The sequence below is a fragment of the Neolamprologus multifasciatus genome, chromosome 11 (genome assembly GCF_963576455.1).
Source record: "Neolamprologus multifasciatus chromosome 11, fNeoMul1.2, whole genome shotgun sequence".
Lineage (NCBI taxonomy): Eukaryota > Metazoa > Chordata > Actinopteri > Cichliformes > Cichlidae > Neolamprologus > Neolamprologus multifasciatus.
This window is the reverse complement of record NC_140449.1, coordinates 30,971,772-30,997,353: the sequence shown is the minus strand read 5'-3', so window position 1 is coordinate 30,997,353 and position 25,582 is coordinate 30,971,772. Positions and strand designations below refer to the sequence as shown.

Sequence of the window (25,582 nt, the reverse complement as noted above, 5' to 3'; positions counted from 1 at the left end):
TGACTAGCAGATGGTTGCAGCACACGGCACTGTACAATGACTCATAAGTGTCACTCAGTTAAACAATCAGAGAAAAGTGTGCAGTATAAGCACGGAAACGATATGTGGAAAATCTGTATTGTCCTAAAATCAGTAACCCAGATCCAGCTGGTATTCAAAACAAAGACTGACTGGTATTTGGAACCTTGACCCAAGTCAGTTTGCAGCACAACTGGTGCAAAAGCATTCATTTTTACTGCACATTTCTGAAATCTCCCTCACTTTACCAGGTTATGTGTTATTCAGAGTGGATGCTCTGAACACGTGGAGATTAAACAGATTAAATAAAATCTGTTATCACTATAATTTGATGTTTGCTCTCTGGCATCTTGTTGACGAGAGGATTCACCAGCCTCACTATTGCTGAATCATACATTCACACATGGCAGCACAGTGCCATCATCTGGTTGACTGAAGTGCTGTAAAATCACTGAACGTGGTTCATGAGGCGAGTTTAGAGTCTGGATACAGGAGACGTTTCATCATTTGTTCTTTGATGTCCAGCAGAGTTATATTTCAAGTTTCCACTGAGACCATTATTTCAGGTAATTGTTTTTTTATGTATTTGGAATGAGGCTGCAGGGATCAGAATAACCAAGAGGGATTTTTTTTAAGTATTTGGGCCACTGACAGCCTTCTCCATCAATCAAGCTCCCCATTGAAGAAAACAGGGTGAAGCAAGTGTGTTTTTTTTTTTTCTTTCTTGCAGTCAGTAATTTAAGAATGTAACACTGCAGGAAGATGTTCATGGGGGTGGAGGGCTCAGCTAAAAATACTAAAATGTAAAATTTAGGAACATGTGGTTCTAACAATCAGCTCAAGACACTTCTATTTCTGCTCAGTAAAAATGTTCACAACACAGCAGTGAAGACGACACTGTCGTCAGGGGTGTTGTTTATGGTGGAGCTGCTGCCTCTCCTCTCTGGTACACAGCAGCCAGCAAAGAGGCGGCGCCACGATAAAGACAACAGTGAACCCGGGTGGAGCGAAAGATTTTCTCCTGTAGTTAACAGCACTGCACGTCACTTACAATCAAAACCTTCATGGTTAAAAGAAGATGTTTTTTATGTTCTCGAGTTACTGCATTCACAAACGTAGGTGTGCACGCCATCTGCCTGCCCAGTAGGGTGACGACAGTACCGCTTTAGCCTTTAGTGGCTGAGGGTTAAAAACAATCTTTTCACCTACAGCAGAGTACAAAACAATTTCGGTTTATCTTTAGATGTTGGCTGCTTTTTCACTCATTCTCATTCCAGTTCTTCTATACGACCATTTTCAGATGAATGTTGCTTTTTTTTAAGCCATTTAACACTGACTTATGAATTATTAGACATAAAACCCATAACACATTCTAACAGCCATAAAATCTTATATTTGTACCAACAAATTAGCTCAACCGCTAACATATCATAGCACAAAGAACTTGGTACATCTCTGCATGGTGTACAATAATAAACATTATAATTAGCAGAAAAGAAAAAAAACTTGAGGAAATTAGATGGTCCTGTTAATAAACTCATGAAAGCCCCCCCCCCCCAAAAAAACAAAAAAAACAAAACAAAAACCAAACCTTCCGCTTTTTAATGATCTAACATAAAGGTTTCATTTAGAAGCATTTGTTTTCATGGATTTCATGGAATTATATGGTAAATGGCCTGTATTTGTATAGCGCTTTACTAGTCCCTAAGGACCCCAAAGCGCTTTACACATCCAGTCATCCACCCATTCTCACACTGGTGATGGCAGCTACATTGTAGCCACAGCCACCCTGGGGCGCACTGACAGGGGCGAGGCTGCCGGACTGGCGCCACCGGGCCCTCTGACCACCACCAGTAGGCAACGGGTGAAGTGTCTTGCCCAAGGACACAACGACCGAGACTGTCCGAGCCGGGGCTTGAACTGCCAACCTTCCGATTACAAGACGACCTGCCAACTCTTGAGCCACGATCGCCCCATTATATGGTCAGTTCTTGCTCATTAAGAGTGACAGTCTTGACTCTTGAGGGAAAAATTTCTCACAGAACCTCATTTACATTTTCCAGGAAATCCATCCACATCATCTAAGTCACTGTGTTTGGAAAAAGGGTTCTGGGATGGCTTTTCCTCAGACCACTTGTGCTAAATTTGGACTGCATAGTGTTTAAACAGGTTATGCATTAATGTAAAAAATAATTCTGCCTGGTTTATAAAATTAAAATTATTCAAAGCAAAGTCTACATATTATAGATTTTTACATGTATTTATATAGATATATACACACACACATTAGTGATTACTGGGATTAAGTACATTTACTGTAGTACTGCACTTAGAAGCATCTCAAATTCATACTTTCTTCATTCTATGTCAACAATACATAACATTAACATTTTCATGCTGTAAGACAAAACATTCAAAAAGATGAAAACAATCAAAGGAAAAAATACTAAACTAAATAAGGTTAGAAACACAATCAATAGTGGCACAGAGATGCCTTACATTATAATTCTGCAATCATGCTCTATGGCATCTATAAAAATGCTGAGCAGACCCAGTTGATTCTGATTTTGAGTCAAGATGGCAAGAGGAAAAGATCTAAAGAGCTTTGAAAGAGGGCTCAATGTTTTATCGCAAAAGCTTCAGTCACAAAGACTGCTCAGCGTGCCACTGTTTCAATAGGAACAGTGATTAATGTGACATCTGCACTTAAGATGAAAGACATCAAACATCAGCTGTGGCCGACAGCAGACATTTGATCACAGTGATACACTTGCATGAGTGCAAAAATGTGATGGGGGGGAAAAAGCAACAGTTTCTCTAGCCGACAACAATGTTACTTAAACTAAAAGTTCACTATTCTGTATGGAATACTATTCAAACAATTTCATACATATACATTTAATTATTAGTATTAGTAATATTGCAGGAACAGGACTTTCACTTGCAGCATACTATATTTACAGCTTGGCAGTAGCATAAGTGAAAGGATTCAGATGTGTCTTCCGTAAAATAATTTTCTTTACATTATATTTTTTAAAAATGCCCTTATTTTTTTTATACTTAAACTTAAAGTATCTAATAGTACTACTTGTTCCTATAGAGAGTTTAATTGTGTTGCATTAATATTACTGTGAAATTTGTTTTCCCTTTTAAAGTTTGCCTAATCAACTTTAATACATCTGTAATAAAAATATAACATTATTATTATAAAAAAATATATATAAAAAATTTTGTTTTTATATTATATAAAAACATAATTTTTTGCCTTAGTTTTACTCTTCCGACATTTTGGTTGATTATATGCAGTGGATGTTTTATTTTTTTAAATTTTAGATTTCTAGTAATAGATACTATTACTTTAGGATGGACGGGAAAGATGTCATTCTGCCTAACAAATACTGTTACCTTACTAGACTTCAAATGAGGCGCTACTGAAATAATAAGTTTGTAAAATGCTCTTAACTTCAGCCACTAAATACTATCAAATGCAATTTCAACATTTGCACATCCACAATAATAAATGTTTATACAAAACCCAGCCTCTCTGATTACCACAGTCTGAGAATGAAGTGCTCTGTTGGAATAATATGAGGTCTTAAAGATTTGATGGGCTTAATCGTGTAAGACACGTGAGGAGAAGGATTTGAAATTCAATTCAGTGAGACAATGAAGAAAAGCTATTATTGGAGAAATATGGTCTCTCTTTATCATCCCTGTTAGTACTCTGGTTGACCAACTGTAGGCTTTGAATTACAACAGTCCAGCCTATAACTAGCAGCATCACTCTGAGTCGGGATGTTTATAATTTCAGAGCCACTGAACAGATGAAAGAAAGCAGTCTGACATTTTTGTTTAATATGCACTTTGAAGGACACATCCTGGTCAAAAATGACTCCAAGATTTCTAACCGTGTTAACAGAGGTATTCATATTATGTGGTTAACGCTTCTGTAAATTTTGTTACAGCCCTTTCATATGTAAAAAAAAAAAAAAATGTAAAAATTGTGTTCTGTTCTGTTTGTATATGTGTCTTTCTTGCTACTGTTACACCCAAATTTCCCCTTGTGGGACAATTAAAGGATGATTTTATTCTATTCTTCTATTCAGAAAAGCATCTTTTTCCCCACTGCTATGTCATCTATTATTTTAAAATTAAATGTTATTAAGAAATGTTCAGACAAAAGACGGTTTTCAGGGGAAAAAGTGGTGGGTGGGCTCATTTACATCTTGAGAAAAGCCAATTGAATCTAATAATGAATTGATTACGGTGTTAAGGCTGTTATTTTCAACATCTACGTGAATGTTAAAATCACCCACTGTAATTATTTCATCAGAACTGAGTAATGAATCAGATAAAAAGAGAAGACAGAAACTCTGAGCAAGGATGACAGATAAAAACAACATGTATTCTTGTAGGGTCTCGTCCTTATAATATAAAGTGACTTGAGGTGATTGCTAATTTGGTGCTGAATTAAACTGAACTACTCTGGTTTTTGAGAGAGGGAGAGAGAGTCCGTTAGCCAAGCCTGCCTTGTACACCCTATGACTATCTAGATCCTTGGTTTATTACTTAAAAAAAAAAAAAAAAAAAAAAAAAGCTGGTGAAAAACTGCTACCACTCCTCCTCCTCACCCTGTGCTTTAAGGTTGGCAGTAAGAATGACTCAGGGGTGTTGATTGATTTAAAATAACATTTTTATCTTGCTGGAAAATGTTTGACTATTTATTTGTTGAAGTGAATTCTTCAGTAGTAGAACACATCTGTTCAAGTGCTTGTTAATGCAAGTATCTAATGAGATGCAACAACACTTAGCCACTTGATGCATAACACATACAGACACAATCAAGAGGACCTGCTGAAATTCAAACTGAACATCACAATCACAGGTGATATAAGTGACTTTGATTGGGGCATTGTTGTTGGTGCCACGGACCAACAAAACCAAACCAAACCAGACCAAAACTGAGTTTCGGAAAATGCTGATTTTCCTAAACAGCTGTCTTGGGTTTGTCCGGGGGCCTGTAGGGCCTTAATAATAATAATAATAATAATAATATTCTCACAAGCCTTATTATTAACACGGGGATAAACTTGAAACACGAGGAAAGTATGCATGGCGTGGCGAAACTGAACAAATGAGAATACAATTAGCAGGGAAACAGAAGAAGCTGGAATCTACGGTAATGGGAGATTACTGGGTCAGAGTGGCTTACTTAGAGACAGACGGTGGCAGGAGGACAAGCAGGCGTGTGCAAAGGGGAGTTATTCCTGAGCGGGGGTGCGTGAATCCTGTCTTAGAGACCAGTGTCCAGAGAATGCGAGTGGCTGAAGAGTGGGATGGTGACGTGCCGAGAACACTGCCTGCACAAAGGGTTAGTTGACGAGCTGGCGGAGAAGAGATGGTGACACTAGTCTTAAATACTGTCTCGCTTATCACTGAGAAACAGGGTCAGGTGAGATGCACAGGTGAGACGATGAGGGCTCCGCCCCAGGGCGGATACTGGAGAGTCATAACAACAACAATGGAAAGGTACCGGAAGCTTACCCAGACTATGACAGGGTTTACAGAGGATGGTTCCAACAAATTAAAAATATCCCGTGAGCAGCAGTTCTCTGGTTGGAAATGCTTTATTGATATCAAAGGTCAGGTAAGAAAGGCCAGGCTACTTTGACCTGATAGGCAGGCAAGAGCAACTCAAATAACCACAACTGAGGTATGCATATGTCAAACCTTGAAGCAGATTACAGATTACAGCAGCAGCTTGTCAGACAAGAACAGAACAGTGAGGTTACAATTCACAGACTCACTAACGGCACAATCAAAAACTAGTCGGGTCTGATGACTCAGGAGATGAAACGGTCAAAATTTCGGGTAAACAGCATGAAAGAATAGATCCATTCTGCACGATTCAGGCTGCTGCTGGTGGTGTAAATGTGTGGGGGATACTTTCTTGGCATGCTTTGGGCCTGTTAGTGCCAACTACGCATTGATTATACCATGTCAATCTATGCCACAAATAATAAAGGCAGTTATTAAGGCAAAAATGTTCCCAACGCAGTACTAGCAAGGTGTAACTAATGAAATGGCCAGCGACATGATGGTAAACAAGTCAGAAAATAAATATAAAATGTTTTTTGTTTTTTTTTAATTTCAGGGATTTTGTTTTATTGTTATTGTTGTTGTTTTTTTTATTTAAATATTGTATAGCGATGGTAACGACTATTGAATCTCAACTAAAATGTTTTTTGCAACTTTTCACAGTAAGTTGCAGTATCTTCACGTCCTGCCAGGGGGCGCAGTTTACACGTTGCAACTGACATTTTTGTCACTAATTTTGGAAGTAACTGCTGTTGCTGCAGCAGTATGCCAGCAGAAGTAATAATGACCTGAACAAAGGCAGTACATAGTTCATAGGATTACACAAAGAACAAACATGTGTTATTTGAGTAATGACTGGGTGTGCCCCAGTGCAGCTTCATCTCCAGCATCCCGTTTGTTTGAACACAACAGTGCAGACGGATAAATCCACCATCACCGGCCTGCCCAATGAGAAGAGCGGGGGGCGTTCCTGGCGTTATTTCTCCGCTGGCGAGTGAACCACAACAAACAACGAAGATACACCGGATGGCAAGTAAAACAGACTAAAACACACATCAGGTAAGCGGTTAGCGGAATGTTAAACGAACGTCTGTTGGATATTTAATGACTGGGGAACCGTCGATCCGTGCGGGTTTTAATTAAATGTCTGAATTACGTTTGGCAGCCTACAGTCGACGCGGAATACGGGTTTTCAGAGTGTGTTTACATTTTAAAAAATGTATAAGCTAAATGTGCCTATTGTTTGTAAAAATAAAGGCGTAAAATCCGCTTTCCTCCGGCCGGTACTGTGTGTCCTCGGCTAGCCTTAGCAGCTCAGCAGCAGCAGTAGCAGTAACAGTAACAGCATGGCGGCCTGTGCTGTGTGTCGTGTATGTAGACAACAGCCTGGGTGAGTCTGGAGCATTTCTTTATAGTTTTATGTTGAGCAACCTTCAGATGAAACAGCGTGAATATCCAACGGTGTGGAAAAAGGCAACTCAAACATGACGGTGCTATACGTGTTGAGAAACACCGGCCTACTTCGCGGTTTAAAACAAATAACTAGAGTTCTTTACTATGAGGATATTATTTCAGGCAGAGCTGCCAGTTACTGCTTTTTTACTTAAGTGTACTCACATGAAATCTTAGTATATTTGAAACTATAGCTGGCTTATTAATACTTCAGCATTTCTTTGATATTAGTGTATGACAGACCGATATTAACCACTTTATATAACACGTTTTCTTATATTATTATACTTGAATATGGTACTGTGCTTATTTACATTACATTATTATTTACAACTGCTGAGTAAGTGGTGTTTTAAATACCAGAGAAACACATGGGCCTAAATTCCAACTATTTTATCATCAGTGAGACCGAACACAATACAGAGACACAGAGCACAAGTGTGTGACTTGCATGTCCAAAGCCCCCACTGGATGCCATTGTTTTGACAATACATAGCCAGAAAGCCATGCCAGCACTGCTAAAATGAGCAAATAACCTAAGAGAGCTGGACAATTTGAAACTGGTTGTAGTGGGGAAAAAAAAAATTCACCGGTACCAGTGCCCAGCAGCATCTGTTTTAAATGAGCACAGCCCTAAAAATGCCTCACACTGCAGTAAATGTACTTTGGAAAATATGGAGCAGATTTTTCCTGTTCAGTGAACACGTCTGCTAGTCATTAGAGTCAGATTGATTTGACAAAGCAGTCTTAAAGCAATAATATCATTAAAAAACAGATTGTTCACATATTTATAACCTTGAAGAAGCACATCACACAGCAAAGCATATTTATGAGTCCTCAAGTTATGTCTGAATTTTGACTATTAATTCCTAGTTATGGCATTCTATGAATGTAAAGCCGTAGTATTTTGTTGGAAAAATAGGAAATAGGTAGAGCGATTTATTGAAACATGCACACACATACATGGAAATACAGTATGTAAGATAAAAACAGAATTTGTGCAGTTCTGAGAAGCTTTAAAGTCAACACTTGGAGCTGTTAACAATCTGATGTTTTCCAGATGGTGTTTTCTGGTGGATTGAAGTCTGATTGTAGTTTTTGTAATTATTATTGTAATAATTCCATCAGTTTCAACAAACTGGTGAAATGCAGCCCCAAACCATGACAGAGCCTCAACCATTTTACACTAGACACTCACTGTTTTGCTTCTCTTTTGACCTCCTCCTCACATACTGATTTTACATTTTAAATTTGGATTCATCACTTCATATAACCTGTTACCATTCAGTTTCAGTCCAGGTCTTGTATAATTTGACACACCTCATTCTTTTTTCCATTCCTTAACAACGGGTTCTTGACAGACACCCCTCTTCTGAGACCATCCGATAAGGCTTCAGTGAACATTAGATCAATCGCAGGTCCTGTATCAGGTCTTTGGTGGATTTTTTTTCCCTATTTCTAATGGACATGACTCGACTCAGATGCTGTTCATCTGTTGCAGACAGTTGTTTCCCCATAGCTGTAAAAGGATGAAAAGAGTATTGTCATCATGCTGCCTGGTGGATGGGTGGTGTGGAAGTCACACTTGAGGGAATGTGGAATTTTGAAATTGAAATTTTTATGGCTTTTCCACTTGTCTGGTTTCCTTAAAGGTTTTTAGAGGATTCACTATACACCATGCTGAGATACTCCGAAGTTTTTGGCTAATAGCTCTTTGGAAACCACATTGTTGGTGCAAAATTGGTACTTAAAGTTGTCTGTTATGTACAGAGACAACACTAAGTCATCCCTGGATTTAGTTACATTTCTTTTCTTTTTTTTCTAAAATCTTGAGTTATTCAAAGGTCACTTAAAGGAAGGGAAAAAACACTTTAAAGGATTCAGCTGCAATGACTGGCCAATGTCCAAAGAAAGACTTTGAAAGCCTGGAGAGTTACTGCTCAGGACCACTTTAAAAAATGACTCGAAAGTCTGTGTCCTTAAAAGCAATTTATAAATAACTGAAAGGTAATGTGTGAATTATGCTTCAGTGGGAAATCTATGTTGTAACCATATTGCGTGTCTGTTGCGTAGTAACCAGCAACTCATTTTAAACCTTTGTCATAACCTTCTATATAACCTGACGTGCACCTAGTGAAAAATGTAACTATATGTCATGTCGACAAAGCCCACAACAACTTGAATGGTGTGGTCGCTTGCAGTTAATAGGAGTTTCCAGTTACATCATAGATTTCTCACTGTAGTCCAAATCAAGCATAACTTGAGGCAATTTACTATTTCAACAGTCTCATGTACTGAGTTTGTTTCAGTCTATACCAGGGGTGTCAAACTCAAATACACAGTGGGCCAAAATTCAAAACTCGAACAAAGTCGCGGGCTAACATTAATATTTATTGAAAAAAAATATCTTCCTCCAGATATGAGAATGAATCTTTTCTTATGGACTCAAACAAGTTTTGCTGAAAAACTGAATATGGAACAAGCAAAGCTTAATACTAAACAATATATATATTAGCTGTATAATACCAGTAGGTCAGCTCTAATAGTAATTTGGTATGGCTTTGCGGGCCAAATGTAATTAGGCTGCGGGCCAAATTTGGTCCGCGGGCCAGAGTTTGACACCTATGGGCTATACAAATTAATATTTTATACTTTAAAAAGAGCAAATAGGTCAGTATTTAGAGGTTGGAGAGGTAGGTGGTAGACACCATAGTTTGCACCAACTCCTGTTCCCTTCTCCCCCGACAGGAAAGACTTGTACTTCAGTTGTATCAATTTGATTGGATTATTATCTATTAGAAAGTACTCATTTAGGGTTGGGTATTAAAAACTACTCATTAGATTTAGGAAAAAGACTGGTTTGAGTTAAAATACAGCAATTCCCGCTTCTTTTAAAACTCTGTTTCCTTGGTTGTCACTGTGACAGTAAAGTCGTACTGACGGTGGAGAAAAGAATGTGACAGTTTGTCTGCGTGACCATGAGCAATTCAATTACCTTTTCATTCCTGTCACATTTTGCCATGAGAGTGGTCTAAATAGTTAACTTACAAATGTGTTAGTTAAAAGTATTTTATACAACATTGAAAAATAGAGAAGAATAGAGTCTGTGTTTGAATTCCAACAGATTTACAAAAGACTTTTGTGATGAAGTTTGTTTCCCTGGGAAGTGTTTACTGGGATACATCCAGATCTAATTTTACATCCAAATGGCTCTCTGGCATGTGGTTAGTCAGCATGGCGTGCTGAACTTGTGCAGAAGTTCCTCTCTCTGTATGTTCTTTTTTTTTCTGCTGATTACAGACAGCTGCAGCTATGGGCAAGACCCAGTCACTCTTAGCTAAGCAAAAAGACGAGAGTCAAGACGCTCTGACGGAGTATGGGGGGAGTCACACGGAAGAGGATGGAAAGAATGGAGATGTGTCTCAGTTCCCCTATGTGGAGTTCACTGGACGGGACAGCGTTACCTGCCCCACATGCCAGGGCACTGGCAGAATCCCTCGTGGTAAAACTTAGCTGTTAAATGTTTAACTGTTAAGAGTTTTTTTTTTTAAAAGCAGAGATATCAAAGTACCCATCTGTACAAAATACCCATGAATCAAGTTGAAATTTACAAGAATACATCCTAATTTATTATAAACATTTAGTAATGGCTTAATGATTGCTGTATGCATTTGGTTTTATCAAGTTTGACTGACAACGCTGCATTATAAGGAAACATGCAATCCAACTGCTTGCACATTTTCATGCGAGTGTTGCTTGCCTTTGCATCACCCTTTTCCACATGTCACCTCAATTTCCAATCAATAAGAAAAGCAAGGACAAAAACGGAAATATTGCTTACAAAAATTGTTATAACTTAAAGTCGAAAGTTATAACTTAAAGTTGTAGTTATGTTCTTAAGACCACCGTTCTTTTCTTGGCAACTATTAAAACTGGCTTGGCCTGCACTTGCTTATCAGTCATCCCAGTTTTGATCTAAATTATTTTATTGATATTATCAAGTGTTCTCCCATTTGATATGCCCTACTTCAAAGAATTGGTTTAATTACTTAGGTGCCACCATTAGAAATCTAGTCAATTTTCGAGTGAAAATTGGAATTTTAAGTGAGAAAAATAAACTAGGCGAAGATTCTTCTTTGGATGTAGTTTTAAAGCAGTGATGCGAAATCGATTCCAGCAGTTACACTTTTTTTTATTAAACTCATTCAACAGGTCAAGAGAATCAGCTTGTGGCTCTGATTCCATACAGCGACCAGAGGCTCAGACCAAGCAGGACGTAAGTCTGCATTGTGTGCTCTTTTTATAAATTAGCTGCCTTAGCTGTGCGTGTGATGAAACAAAATGAACACACAGCAGCACAACAGACTTTGAAGCCAACAGCTGGTTTCAGCTTTTGACTTCTCCTTTCAATCTCCTGCAGAAAGCTGTATGTCACAATATCAGTCGCTCTGTGCCTGCTGCTGTCTGGCCTGGCAGTTTTCTTCCTATTCCCTCGCTCCATTGATGTCTCCTATGTGGGAGTGAAGTCTGCCTATGTCTCCTATGACCATGACAAACGAATTGTCTATCTCAACCTTACAGTAAGTGTGAGCACTTTATAATAAATAATACATAAAATATCTACTAAAATAAAACTTTATTAATAATCTAACAGAATCTACTGATAGTATTGCATCAGTAGAATACTGCATGGTTTAATTCTTAATTTTGAATTACGCATTTTTTAAAATATTTAAATTGATGCTAGCATGCTTAGACAGGCAATGACCAAGGACAGCTCCAAATCAATAATGTTTGCTAACAAGTTTGCCATATTAACTACCTTCTTTTCTCTAGAACACACTGAACATCACCAACAATAACTACTATGCCATAACGGTGACCAACATCACAGCCCAAGTGCAGTTCTCCAAGACGGTGATAGGGAAGGCCAGGCTTAGCAACAGCACAGTGATCATACCACTGGATGAACAGCAGGTAGGTTGATATACGTTTTCTGTGTTTAGACCACTTTTCTCACATATTTTAATAATAATAATAATAATAATAATGGATTGGATTTATATAGCGCTTTTCAAGGCACCCAAAGCGATCTTTTTTTCACCCAATGCCACTATCCACTATTCATTCACTCTCACATTCTCACACACTGGTGGAGGCAAGCTACGGTTGTAGCCACAGCTGCCCTGGGGCAGACTGACAGAAGCGAGGCTGCCATATCGCGCCATCGGCCCCTCTGGCCAACACCAGTAGGGTAAAGTGTCTTGCCCAAGGACACAACGACCAGGATAGAGAGCCCGGGGAACGAACCGGCGACCTTCCGGTTACAGATACGCTTTATTATGCATAAATGGAATTTGCGAATCAGTTGGCTTTGTTTGTTTTTATGAATTTTCCCGGTTCTATGAAACAGCCTACATACACAAACACTCTTGCGTACAATTTCTACTTACCACAACTTGGCAACCCACAAGCTAATTCGAGGTGTATGTGTGCATCTAAGACCAGGTTGATGCTAAAGGCGTCAGTTCACTATGTCATTCCTATTGTACTACTGCAGCACCTTCTTACTGTGGAAACACAGTACAGAGTGAGGCTTTAAAAACATAAAGTAAAGATCTTTGTGTGAGATGAGTGTGCAGAGGCCATCTACAAAGTTCAGCTCTGGAAGATGCTTCAAAAATATACAATTCACCAAAACCATTTCACACATTACTGCTTTGTTAGTTATGGTAGGAAATACATTTTTTAAAAAAGGGGGAAAAAAAGGCTAAATCATTAAAATCACTACAGCATTGGAGTTCTGATAGATATACCATAGCAGGCCATGTAGGAGGTTACCATTTTTCTGCACCCCAGTGTCAGTATTATAATGTTGCAGTGTAGTTTGGAGATTGTCTTGATCACTTTGCTCAGTGAGCCCTAAAAATGTACAACTGAGTACAAAGTATTGCAGTTTCTGTTTTGTTTTGTTTTTTCTTTTTTTCTTTCTTGACTTTCTTTATTTTGCTAGTGGATTTGAAACGTGTCCAGCTGCGGCTTTTCTGTGTGCAGTTTGCATGTTCTCTCTGTGCTTGTGTGGTTTCTATCCAGATGCTGTAGCTTCCTCTCACAGTCCAGAAACATGCATAGGTTTAGGTTGACAGGCAAGTCTGAATTAGCCATAGTTGTGAGTGTGAGCGTGAAAGTTATCTCTGTGTTAGCTCTGCGATAGACTGGCGACCTGCCCCCGCGCTGGATAAGTGGGAGAAAATGGATTTTCAAATCTAATATCTTTTCTCTCTGAATTGTGTTTACAGATTGATTACATGGTCCCCACCATCATCGCTGATGAATTGAGTTACATGTTGTGAGTATCTTATTTGAAGTCCTATTAATAAGGCATTTTACACTCAGATCAGTGTCATGTTTAATCTTTCTTGTCTCTCTTTCAGTGACTACTGCACCTTACCAACGATTAAAGTTCACAACATAGTGGTCATGATGCAGTAAGTATGACAAGATATTGAATATTTTTCTTTTTATGTCTGATACTGTGCTCAGCTGAGCATCAGTCTTTTCTCTCAGCACACTTGCATAACTTCAGCCACACACCCACACACACTGAAGATCTGCCCAGAGCAAACAGCCTTCAGCTGTGGGGCACTGTTCAGATCAGCAGAAGCCCCGGGCCTTTGGGTGCTTTGCTCATTTACACGTCAAATCTGACATGGACGCAGATTGTAAATTTAGCAGTTAACATTTCTCCTAATTAATTCTCTGAATCGAATGTCGGGGAAGGCAAACCGTTGGTCTCTAGCCAAGTATCATCAGTATCATTGCACTGATGAATTCCAGTAAAAATGATGAGAAAAGCAGCCAATATCCTAAAACCTAATGAAGCCTTTCAGTGGTTTTATATCTAGACCATGATCCAATAAAGGTCAGTTGTGACTGTCTAATCGAGTGTCTTGTTGCAATTGAGTGTATTAATTTGCCTCTAAAAGACTTTTATTTTTAAAATCCCTTCAGTCTGTCTGAATGTTTTAGGAAGATGAATCAAACAGTTTGATTTATAAGAATAACTATAGTATACATAAGAGAAATTATATTGTGTCGTATACACTTGTAAAAATGGGGGATGGGTCAGTTTCAGACAGATTTTCTTATGTTAGTGAGGGAAGATGTCACTAATACTGTATTTTTTTTTTCTGCGTTGGCAGCCAGTTAGAAGAAAGCTGGCTTAAAGAGTGATCTTAAAGAGTCGGGTGCTACAACAGCCTAAGGCAGAAGTTCAGTATAAGCTAAATAACGCCCCCACCCCCAAAGTGTGAAGACTGCAGAATGACTCTAAAAGTGTCCAAGAATAGATTTTCTTTAAAAAGTCAGTTCTGACAGAAGATAGAGCAAAGTTATTCAATCTGCCCCACACACACACACACACACACACACACACACACTTCAGTGTTAGGACACTGCCTCCACAGCTGACAGTATGAAAATGATGGCGTGTCTTTGTGAGAAATTATTTGTTTGCACTAGTAATTGACTCTCTTCAAAAAATTAGGAAGCAAGTGCATGTTAAAACTGGTTTGATAAACACTTCTGCTATTTAAACAGACAAGCATACCAAGCAAATAAGTAATTATATTAATACCATGCAGTGACATGCAGGGGAAGAAGAAGCTTGCGTCTTGCTGCAGTCGGGCAGAAATGTCTTAAGCTAAAAGCAGCACCGTTCTGTAGCACTCCCGTACACCTGCGAGTGTTTCTACAGCTCCAACAGAGCCAGACGTCCACTCTCTACATCAGTTTGTCCCGTCACTTTCAAAAGCTGCATTCTTCATGTTAAACCTTTTTATTTTTTGTGTATATCAATCATTTAAGCTTAATACATTTGTACTGGACACTTCAATATTCAAAAGCAGTTTCTGCAACATAAGGTGTGTCAAGATGACATCCAAACCCTCTAAACCGAACAAGCTCAAGCTTGTCGTACTAAGCTTACAATGAGGCTGCTAACCTCATTGATCACATTATTATAAATGTCAGGCCAATGAGGTAATATCAATTTAAAAAATTTATAAAGCTTTTGGCAATACCAGATTTTCAGATGGACTCATTTAAATTTAAGTTTTACCTCTAGGAAATTTTAAAATCCATGAGACTACAGTCTAAATGTGCAGAAGAAGCAGGGCTCTTATCAGCTTTATTTGCAAGATTTTCGACACCTTGGCAGCAACTACCTAGGAAACTTCCTAGGAATATGAAGTCATATTCCTAGGAGTTGATTTTGTGACGTTATATGTACAATGAAAGCCTCCCAACCAGTTTATGACTGTAATAAGAGCAAGAAAGAGAAGTCAACAGGGCCGGGGTGTTATCTGAGCTTTTCAGCATGACTCACCTGAAAAGCTGTTGGTGTAGTAACTGCTGACACTTTGCTCCATGCCATCTCAGATCTCCTGCTGCTGATGCATGTTGTAGTAAATGCAACCCTGCAAAACCCTGTTCTTAACTGTGATAACGGTTTTCTCCAGCTGAGGTTTTGGGTTTTGTTAGGACTGCTAGCATAAAGAAAGCCTGTTTGTGTTGAATTCAGAACAATAAGCTGTCCAAACCCGGCAGTCAAAAAGTCAACTTCAGAAGTTGATTGTTTTGAAGATAAAATGTGTTGTTTCTTATTGATTTTTACTGTGCTGAATCCAGATTGATCAGATTTGTTACTATTTTCAAGATATTTAATCTTTTTAGCTGTTTATAGGTACATGGCTGTGATAGTTAACTTTTAATCATAAATTGTAAGCTCTTCATGGACGCTTCATATGATAATGTTTCCCCTTTCTTTAATTTTCGAATAACTATGAAAAACCGCTCTGTGCAGAGAAGACTTGATATGCCACATAGAATAACATAGTGGGTTATTCCACTTCAATTCACAAGAACGCTGCACAGAATTTATTTAGAGCTTAGGCCAGAACAAGATGTTGAGTCTAGGTGTGATAGATCTATAGATGGAGGAAATGCGCTGGTGTAAGTTCTGAGCTACAGTACTTTCAACAGTAATGATAGCGGTGATATCAGACTGCTGCACAACTGTTTCCACTGATCTCTCGCACTTTGATCATGTTTGACTCTTGTTTGCTTTTCAGGGTGATGGTGACAACGTCTTACTTCGGCCACACGGAGCAGGTCTCCCAGGAGATGTACCAGTATGTGGACTGTGGGGGGAACACCACCTCGTTGCACGGGCATGTGCAGGTCTACCAATAAGGGAAGCAAAAGAGCGTAGGCATCAGATACTGCTGTTGACCTCCATACAAAACATCTTTGCTTTTAATTTAGTCGTAGTGGCTCATCAGTTTTTAAGTCCTGAATAGTTTATTCTGTTTAGAGGACAAACATGATGTTTAGAATAGACGTTTTGCAATAAAACCACCAAACGATGGTTTATCCCTCGTGAACCAGACCTGTAAATCCTCCTCATGGCCCATAGACGAGAGGTTTGTAGTTTTTCCGGGCTGGTAAAAACAGAGCACATTATTCAATATTCAGTATCACTCCTCCTCTGTATTTGAAATACTGGAAGCAATAACTTTACTTACGATGCACTTTAGCTGGGCCTTTTGAAGAGAAGGTAATGTGAATATTGCTTAAATAGAAAGCTGCTCACAGCCCCTCTCATTCTACACCACTTTATGAAATCGTTTCTAAAACGTGTGAGAGAGAAATGACTTTTGAAAGTAAAACTACTGAGGTGTTCCTAATCATTCCTTTCTGCTCTTATTTGACTCCTTTCTACAAACAGCCTCTCTCTTTTCGTTTCATGAATTTTGTTAGTGTGTAGAGCAGTACAGCAGACTCATGTCATCACTGATTTATTCTAAACTTTTAGTTTTTGTGCGGTGTGTGTGTGTAACTCTGTTAATCATCAGGTTAAAAGCTACGCGTGACTACTCTGAAGACCTTAATGAGCATATTTTACTGAAAAATAAAATACATTTTTCACTTGGTAAGAAAATAACTTATAATAATATTTTTATGTCATAGGCTTATTCATACAAATGTCACCTTTTTTTAAAAATTTAAATTAATCCTATTTTTGTGGGCCATGGTGTAATTTGCTGTTTTGATCACATAAATATAATTTCTTAAATCAACATGCAAAGTTTCACAGTTTAAATCGCTGCAAAATCTCCACATTTCTACACGTCATTTTGAAGAAAGCAAACCGAAATCGAGCTGTTCGTAATATTCCATAAATGTGAACGTTTCCCAGCTATTTTCTAACATCTAAACAGTGGTTTTGTGTTTTTCATGCATGCCGGTGACAATAAAATCAATTCATTTTGAGCGTTTCTTGTGTTTTCTTGGTGTGCTTGTAATACACTGTGTACACACCGAGTGGTGCCAAATGTCTCACTCAGCTGAAGTATGAAGGTCCCCAAATTCTTACCTTTTCATTACTCCATTGTTATTACTGCACATTAATACTTGAAACTGGACGTTTAAAAGACAAGAAAAAGTAGGTCTTCATGTTTTCTATTGTGGTGAAAGATTTCAGTGGACTTGATGCAGATGTTTGAGCAGTGAATAGGAGATAAAATTTGCAGGTTTCTTACAAATGTGCGAAAACAAATTTCATCTGATCATAAATTAGTTGTCCATAAATGATTTTGTCTAGAAAATGTACCCAACATACACATCTTCCTTTTATTGAGAATAACAGGGTTTTATTGTATTACACCAAAAGAACTATACCTGCAGTATCCTCACAACCCACCAGGGGGCTGCAGCTATTGTAGGGTGACCAGATACTGTACTTTTATCTGGAACTTGTTCTTTCTTCTCACAAAATGAAATAATGTCCCATATTCTGATCTAGTTCACGAACACGTCTCCAAATAACGTTTTCTCTTTGTCATTATCCGTGCATTCCTACTGAAACTCAGAGATGAAATTTGGAAATAAGATTGCAAATTTGCAGTAATATTGCAGAAGACCAGTGACAAACTTTAGCATAACTGTCCTTCATATTCCTCATGCCAAATCTGTTTATCTGCCTCTTAGCATTAGTACGGTGTCCCACACAAACACACTCATTAATGTTGTTGGGATCCTGTCACGAACCTGTTCACTCCAGCAACTATCCACAGAGCTGAAGCACAGACATAAAGCCACATCTGCTAACTTCCATTTATGCTCATAATAAATTAGAATTGAGGATGTGGTTGTGAAGCTGTGTGTGTTTAAGCTATTTATTAATAATAATAGTAATATTTACTACTATTTTCAAAGAACCTAATTTTGTTCTCTTCTTTCTGGTGTTATCCATCTCTGTTTGTTTCCTAAAGCGAGAGGCACAGGCCCCTTGTGTATCATGGTATGTTCACATCTGTTGCAGTCATTAAACCACCAGCTCACTTCCACTCCGGGATCCAGGTCACAGGTCTAGACCGGAGCTGCACTGGAATACATACAACAGAGACAAAACCCTCTCGCCCCCATCGCTAATGTATTTTGTTTACTGATTGTACTTTAGTTATTGCCAGTAGACTGTTAGTGGGGCAGCACTGTACTCTTATATTTGCTTCTGGAGGTACTTTATTACTAAATGAGTGATTTCCCCTTTGGATTTTTAACACGATGGCATTCATCTTTGTTGTTATTCTTTATCTTTTTTGGTGGTTACACGGACTAACTGCTGATTAGCAGGTTGAATATAGTGAATGAAGATATCACTCTGCAAATAAGCGACAACCTATTATTTTCTCCCTACAGGACTATATTGATATAAAGTGACTCAACACATTATCACCAGTTTCAATGAAAATCTTATTACCAAAGAAATCCACCCAGATATGAGTGAAACTCACACTTCTAAACTGGCCACAGAGGAAACCCATTTAAATCAAGTTAAAAGGTCAGACTCGCTGTCCCGACACTGCTTAGTATAATGATTAAATGATTCTTGATTTTTAGATGTTTGGAATATTTGTGTGTTGTGCCAACTAAATCTACATTACTGCATTTGTTGTGAGCTAATCAGTTCAGATTGTTTGGGAAGAACTATGCTAAGGTCTTCATAAAGTCCAGTTGTCTCTCTTCCAGCCTGATGTAGTGAGTCCAAGGAAAGACTGACTGCTTGTCCAGAGAAGCTTTCCGTGAATAAGCAGCAGAGCGACTCCATACCGTTTATGGAAATTTAAATCTTGTACTTGGAGTAGTCCAAGTATTATGCAAACGCTGTTTATTCTGAGCTCACAGAACTCAGAATAAAGAAACACTGTTCACTTTTACTGAAAAATGCAAAACGCAGAGAATCAAACAGAAAGCTACTTTGCCTCTGAACAGCTTTAAGGGAGCAGAGAGAAGAACCACATCCGCTACTGATTGGTTGTGTTATTGTCATTACAACAGAACTTCCCCCTCACCCCGTCCTTCACACAGGCCCAGGGTTTCTTTTCACCAAACAAGAGGAAATGGTTTTTCCATATGTGCTCTAGACTAACATCCCAAACTCTGTCTTTCTGACAAATATAATCATAGACATTTAAAGTGATTCTGCAGTCTTTTAGATATAGTTTGTCAACATCGCTGTGAAATATGTACTCAGTATAAAATACTGCACTTTTCTTTTGTTGCATATTTCACAGCAGATTCTTTAAACCAAAATAAAACCTTAGATGTGTAGCCATGAAAAATAATACTTTGCACAAATTATGAATTATGTGCCTTAGAAATCAGTCCTTGCTGTTATAACATGAGTGAGTAAGATGTTGTTTAAATACCGCTGGTTATAGATGCTATGTAACTTTAATAAAGTTAAATATTTGGGTAAAGTGAGCTTCCTGTATGTGTGTAGATATATTAGGTCAACTGAGGACCTTCAAAATCAGTTGTGCATCTTTTGTGTCTCATGTGGAGCAAATGTTGTACTAGAAGATACCAAGTTACTCAACAAATGTGCATATGTACCAGAAACTTGTCCATTTATTTCATCCAGCCAACATGGTAGACTGTCCCAAACATGTAGCACAGGATCAATGAGGATTAAACAGCAGGTAGCAGTGTTTCATACAGTTCATACAGGTGAGCTCTTAACTTTTGTTGAAACATTTTTATTTTATGGTTAGCAAAAAAACAAAACAAACTACACTACAGATTTTTATTTATTTATTTATTCCACAATCTTAGACCAGGCATTCTGGAGCAGTTATATTACTCTCTTTGTGGGTGCTACATATAAACTACATATGAAGCACAACCGCTTTAGTCTAAGCAACAATAAAAATACTTTTTATGTTTCCACATGTAGCATTCCTTGGATAAATTATTGCACAACGAACAGACTGCAAATACAATCAGATTACTCTTAAATCCTTCTTTGGAGTATTTTACTATAGAGCAGCATGGTGAAGCTGTGCTATCCACATGTTTTAGGGCCTAATTTAATTAGTATCTTGAGCATCTCTGTCATAACTCCAGACAAACTATTGGGAAACCTCATCATTGTGAATCTGTTGTGGCAGAGTCAAACTTTTACTTCATGTAACCCCACTGCGCGGTGGTCTAACCTATATGTTTCATGCAAATATGGACTGCATAGGTTTGATCCAAAGCCTTGAAAATCAGCCCCAGCCCCCACCCCAGGGCGCTCTCCCTGCTCCGCCTCACCACCACCATCCTGGCCGAGAAGTTTTCCCTGTTTCTTCAGGAGACTTTCTCCTCCTCCATCCGTCCACCGCTTCGCTTCTTTTCACTCTTCATTTGAGCAACAAAGCACATCCGGCCATGGGCTTTGCGCCTCTCCTGTTTGCCTCTTTGATGTCTCTCGCCGGTGTGTGCTCCGGAGGCTCGGACGCGCCCCGGGGCGTCGCGGTCGGCTTCGTCTTTGACCTGAAAGCGAAGTGCGAGCCGCCGTGCGAACACGCCGGAGTCTGCATCCGCAACAACACATGCTTCTGCTCCCGAGGCTACGAAGGAGAGACCTGCCAGTATGGTGACGTGACAAACCTTTTATCTGCGCGTACTTTCAAATTCTGATGATGGCTCAGGGAAGACCTCGTGCCAAGCTCAGCTATGAATAAATGGTTTAATGTGGCACTTTATTTATTGACCCAGTTTATGACTAACTTATTTTGTTGCAAATTAATTTAAAGTGAGGAAGACTTCTGAGAAAGAAGGTCAAAACTTTGAAGCCTATTAAAAAAACTGTGGTGAATGTTTTTGCAGCCAACTGTGATCCCAAATGTAAAAATGGAGGAGTGTGTCTTCGCCCTGGAAAATGCAGATGTCCTCCTGGATTTGGAGGAAGATATTGTCACAAAGGTAAACGAGTTCATGGGAGCAGCACAGTTCTAATACATTAAGTGTATTAACACGTGTGTGTGTCATGATGACAGTTATTCTCTGCTTTTGGTGTATTTTCCTGCTCTATTTATTTGTATTCAGTTTACTATTATTCAGATAGAATACTACACACAGAATTCAGCTGTTGCTCACGTACTGCCTCATTTGTTTGTCTAAGTTCTTAAAACATTTTATGGATTTTATGTTTTATTAAGTTTATGAATGCATAAGTCAATGCATTCCAACAGAAAATATAAGAATAAAACAATTACAAAGTTATTTTATAAACCAATATTTATTAATGGGACATATGACCCTTAAGAGTTAGACTGAAATGCAATGTATTTTAAGCACTTTGGTGTATAGTGAAGAATTTCCTGGGTGCTTTGGGGAGTTTATACCCAAATTAACTTAAATCTTTTGTGACTGGAATGGTAAAACTATCTCGTGAACAGTGTGTGTGTGTGTGTTTTGCAGTGACGTGCGATGGGGGATGTTGGAACGGAGGAGAATGCACCGCTGTCAACGGCGTGGCCAAGTGTATCTGCCCTTCAAGCTGGGCCGGATCAAAATGCCATAAGGGTTCGTTTACAGCTGTATCTAATTACCCAATTAACACAAGAGGTCAAAGGTGCCAAATGGAGCTGTTCATCAGCTGCAGACATTAGTGGACGTTTAAGGCTTTTTATGGCTCCAAGTAGCTGTCACCAAGGGAAGCAACAGTCTGACTTAGTGGATGAGGCAGACATGCAGGTGTAACAGCTGGAGAGCTGTGGTGAAGTTTGTAATATTGGCAGAAAACTGCAGTTCAGTTTGAACTGAAAAAAAAAAAAACAAAAAACAGGAAAGATTGAAAAGCCAATTTTTATGTCTACCAAGATTTTTCTTCAAATAAAACTCAGATTTGACTTTTTAGTGATGAGTCCTGAAAATCTGTTGTTAGACTGCTTCCACTAATGCATTCTCCATGTGAAATTAAGGATCTTTGGACTCTAGCAATCCATCTTCTGTGGTCTAGATTAAATATTCAGCCTTGCTGCTCTTCTAGGATTAAAGTTGTTTCATTCATTAGCTGATTCGATGACTTCCTACGCTCATTTTCCATATTTGCTAGCATACACATTATACACATTGGGTCATTAGCACCGGGAGGGCTTAAATCTAATATGAACTCCTTCTCTTATATGCATGGCACTAATTTTACTAGTACACCATCAACATAAAACCACAATTAACTTAGCAACCAACACAACAGACCAATCACATGCTAAACATAATGTCATAGGATAGTTACATATGTAGTTAAGCAGGAATCATAAAGGCCAGGATGATGCTTGAGCAAGTGAGCTATATGCTGAGCAAACCCCTCTATGGTTTGTTTCCCATGCAGCAATTTGTCCCCAGGGCTGCAAGAATGGAGGGCTGTGTGTGGCTCCAGGAATCTGCAGCTGCGCGGAGGGATGGTTGGGTGGTGCCTGCCATATGGGTGAGTACAAACTGTTCCCAAAGACTGATAACGTTTTGCTGTGCACATTTGATGAGACCGGGTTAAAGAATAATCGAGGAGTCTCAGATGTAAGTCGTGTTATGACCCCAGTTCTGATGCTGGCCCTTCACTGGGAGCATTCATTCCTTATGATAAACAGTCTTTTTCATTTCATCCAGTTCCAGTACTTTCTGCTCTCTTGACTACATTGCACCATTCTCACACCAGGGCATTTTACATACCCGATTTTTCTCTTTGCACCATGGATTTGCTTTTCATCTTAGTGTATTTCCAGATGTCACAACACTTCACACCTTTCAGACCAGCTGCTGGACTTTATGATGCTAGAATTTACAAGCGCTTCAATCATTTCCCATTCCCCTGGTTTTACAAATAGTACCTGTGCTTTTGTTTTCTTTTGTCTGTAGCTGTATGCAGTCAGCCCTGCTTGCACGGAGGGAAGTGCGTTTCCCCCAACAAATGTCGCTGTCGACCTCCTTTCTCTGGACCTCGCTGTGAGGAGAGGAAAAAGTCCCACTAGTGCACCCAAGAATCAAACAATGTTGTGGGGGTGATTATGTTTTTATACTGGGACGTAGTTAGTTTTACAGCAACTGTGTGGAAAAGATGGATGTAGCCACTATAATGTCACCCTTAAAGTTAGTGAAGACCTGTCTTGGGAGTTTTAAAAACAGACTGGAAACACCATAAAACGTACCCTCTTTCTCACCTATTCTACTGTAAATGTGAACATAACTTGCAAATTTAACATCATGCTGTAGTCAAATGTTTCTATAGACTTAAACACAGTCAGACCGTGGGATTTGTGGTCTCAGTGATCTCTTTTAAAAAGCAGCTAAGAAGTCATCTTTTCAAACTTGCTTTTGGGTAGCATTTATGTCTTTATTTCTAGTAGCATTTATGTTCTTATTTCTAGTGTGAAGCACTTTGTAATGTTTATCTTGAAAGTGCTATATATAAAAACAATTTTACTTTAACTTACTTTTTTTTTTGCCACCAGTTGGCCGCCGCTGTTCATTAGAAATGAGGCTGGTTTAAGGTACTTCAGCAGTGGTTTCACATTTCAGACAAAACGTTCATCCCTCTTTTTATATAAAGTGTACCGTTTTAGTTTGTTTTTATTTTATTTTTAAATATTGAATGTGTTTTATGTTGTATAAACACACAATATACTGTAATTTGTCATTAAATGAAGAAAAAATAGACATTGTCTTTATTATAGTACCACCGTGTAATGTGGAGCAAAATATAGGGCTTAATATATAGTACAGAGAGCGTAGAAAACAAGCCCTATATACAACCTCAACACCATCTTTGCTTTCATCCATATTTGCCAATAAATGTATAACAAACTCAAACAGGCCTGATCAGGCAATATATTAATGACAGCAAATAAAGAAAACAAAACAAATGCAACTTTTGTTAATCTGCAACATATTCATATCAAAGCCTTCATTATGCTTACTGAAGAAGCAGGCTCAAGCTGTTTTTTTTCCCTCATAAGAAAGAAAGAAAGAAACAGTGCATATCTAAAATGTGTGATGGCAATAACCTCCACTATGTTATTTTTCTTAAACAAATACTGTGTACGGCACACAGGCCTGCATAAAATACACTGTTAATACATTTAACAGATGGGTGTTACTTTGAGCCTTGAGGTAGTGATCTACACAGACAGGAAAAGACAAGTGCATATATCAAATCGCTCTGTTATTGTTCTAATGTGCACACAGCCACACATTACAGCACATGCCAGTATCCACGGTCTCACTCATACACACCACAGGTGATGGTGCTTTCTTTGTTCTTTGTGGCTTCTTTAGTCACATTCCCGATTTGTTCGCCATCATGCCTGTGATGCCTGTGAAGCACAAACAAATTCAGGTTTCACTTTAAAAGAATTTCTTAATTTGTTTGGTGCCATTTTATTTGATGCAATGTCCCAAAATGTAGCCTACAGCCCCCTAGTGGGCCAAGAAAGTACTGCACTCCACGGGGCTATTTGCAGTTAAAAAGTACATTTGAAATAACCATAAAATACATATGATTTAAAAAAATGTACATTTTTAAAAAGTAATAAGAGGTTATAAAATAAAAGCAGTGTGTTACATTCAAGGTTTTTCTGATGTATATTTGATCTGACTTTTTAAAGTCAGCAGTCAGAAAGAATTAAACAGAGAATTAAAAAAAAAAGGAACAGAAGATTAAAATTTTATTTTTTAAAAAAAATACTGATTTGTCCATTTTTTGAGATGCACTGTCATGTTTCGGCTGTGTCCAGGCAGGAGAAGGACCCAAACGCAAAACTCACCATACCGGAATTAAACTCAAAAAGCTGCTGTATTGCAGAATAGCACGAAAAATATAACTTAACTAAACTAAACTGGGACATGGATAACTAACACACAGGGAAACAACCATGAGGGAGACTATGACACTGACAAAGAGAAACACAGGGCTTAAATACACAGAGGGATAACGAGGGAATGAGATACAGAAGGAGAGCACAGCTGGGAGTAATCAGGCTGGACGAGACAAGGGAAGCAAAACTAGAAACACTCACATGAGACGTGGACCTTCAAAGTAAAACATGAAGCACACTGACTGAACTCAAAACATGTAAACTTAACAGCAACTGAGACAGAACATAGGGAGCTGAAACATGGGACAGAAAGG

General features: G+C 38.6%; 3 protein-coding genes across 4 annotated transcripts in view; 2 read left to right on the top strand and 1 right to left on the bottom strand.

Moving 5' to 3' along the window:
* The first annotated feature begins 6,418 nt into the window (after window positions 1-6,418).
* tmem106ba (transmembrane protein 106Ba) lies at window positions 6,419-17,400 on the top strand. Of its 2 annotated transcripts, none has more exons than XM_085177646.1 (8): window positions 6,419-6,675; window positions 10,369-10,570; window positions 11,281-11,344; window positions 11,489-11,648; window positions 11,905-12,045; window positions 13,368-13,417; window positions 13,503-13,556; window positions 16,200-17,400. In XM_085177646.1, exons 2-8 carry the CDS (start codon window positions 10,381-10,383, stop codon window positions 16,318-16,320), a joined length of 780 nt encoding a protein of 259 aa, XP_085033772.1. In that variant the 5' UTR covers window positions 6,419-6,675; window positions 10,369-10,380; the 3' UTR covers window positions 16,321-17,400. The 2 variants fall into 2 exon arrangements, with proteins under 2 accessions (XP_085033772.1, XP_085033774.1); XM_085177648.1 differs by lacking the exon at window positions 6,419-6,675 and adding an exon at window positions 6,682-7,006.
* A 113-nt stretch (window positions 17,401-17,513) lies between these two features.
* Window positions 17,514-24,109, top strand: seraf (Schwann cell-specific EGF-like repeat autocrine factor). Its single transcript, XM_085177645.1, has 5 exons — window positions 17,514-21,049; window positions 21,283-21,378; window positions 21,877-21,981; window positions 22,790-22,885; window positions 23,314-24,109. Exons 1-5 carry the CDS (start codon window positions 20,629-20,631, stop codon window positions 23,424-23,426), a joined length of 831 nt encoding a protein of 276 aa, XP_085033771.1. The 5' UTR covers window positions 17,514-20,628; the 3' UTR covers window positions 23,427-24,109.
* vwde (von Willebrand factor D and EGF domains) overlaps window positions 23,823-25,582 on the bottom strand; it is a 27,750-nt gene continuing 25,990 nt past the window's right edge. The window contains exon 31 of the mRNA XM_085177644.1: window positions 23,823-24,767. Within this exon, the coding sequence (XP_085033770.1) occupies window positions 24,753-24,767 (15 nt within the window). The 3' untranslated portion in view covers window positions 23,823-24,752. The remainder of the gene's footprint in view (window positions 24,768-25,582) is intronic.

Bases quoted from the DNA above. Each gene is read 5' to 3' on its own strand.
- tmem106ba (XM_085177646.1), top strand. From the start codon at position 10,381: ATGGGCAAGACCCAGTCACTCTTAGCTAAGCAAAAAGACGAGAGTCAA. The intron at 11,345-11,488 runs GTAAGTCTGCAT...AATCTCCTGCAG, and splicing joins AGGCTCAGACCAAGCAGGAC to AAAGCTGTATGTCACAATAT. The intron at 11,649-11,904 runs GTAAGTGTGAGC...TCTTTTCTCTAG, and splicing joins TTGTCTATCTCAACCTTACA to AACACACTGAACATCACCAA.
- seraf (XM_085177645.1), top strand. From the start codon at position 20,629: ATGTTTCATGCAAATATGGACTGCATAGGTTTGATCCAAAGCCTTGAA. The intron at 21,379-21,876 runs GTAAACGAGTTC...TGTGTTTTGCAG, and splicing joins AGGAAGATATTGTCACAAAG to TGACGTGCGATGGGGGATGT. The intron at 21,982-22,789 runs GTTCGTTTACAG...TTTCCCATGCAG, and splicing joins CGGATCAAAATGCCATAAGG to CAATTTGTCCCCAGGGCTGC.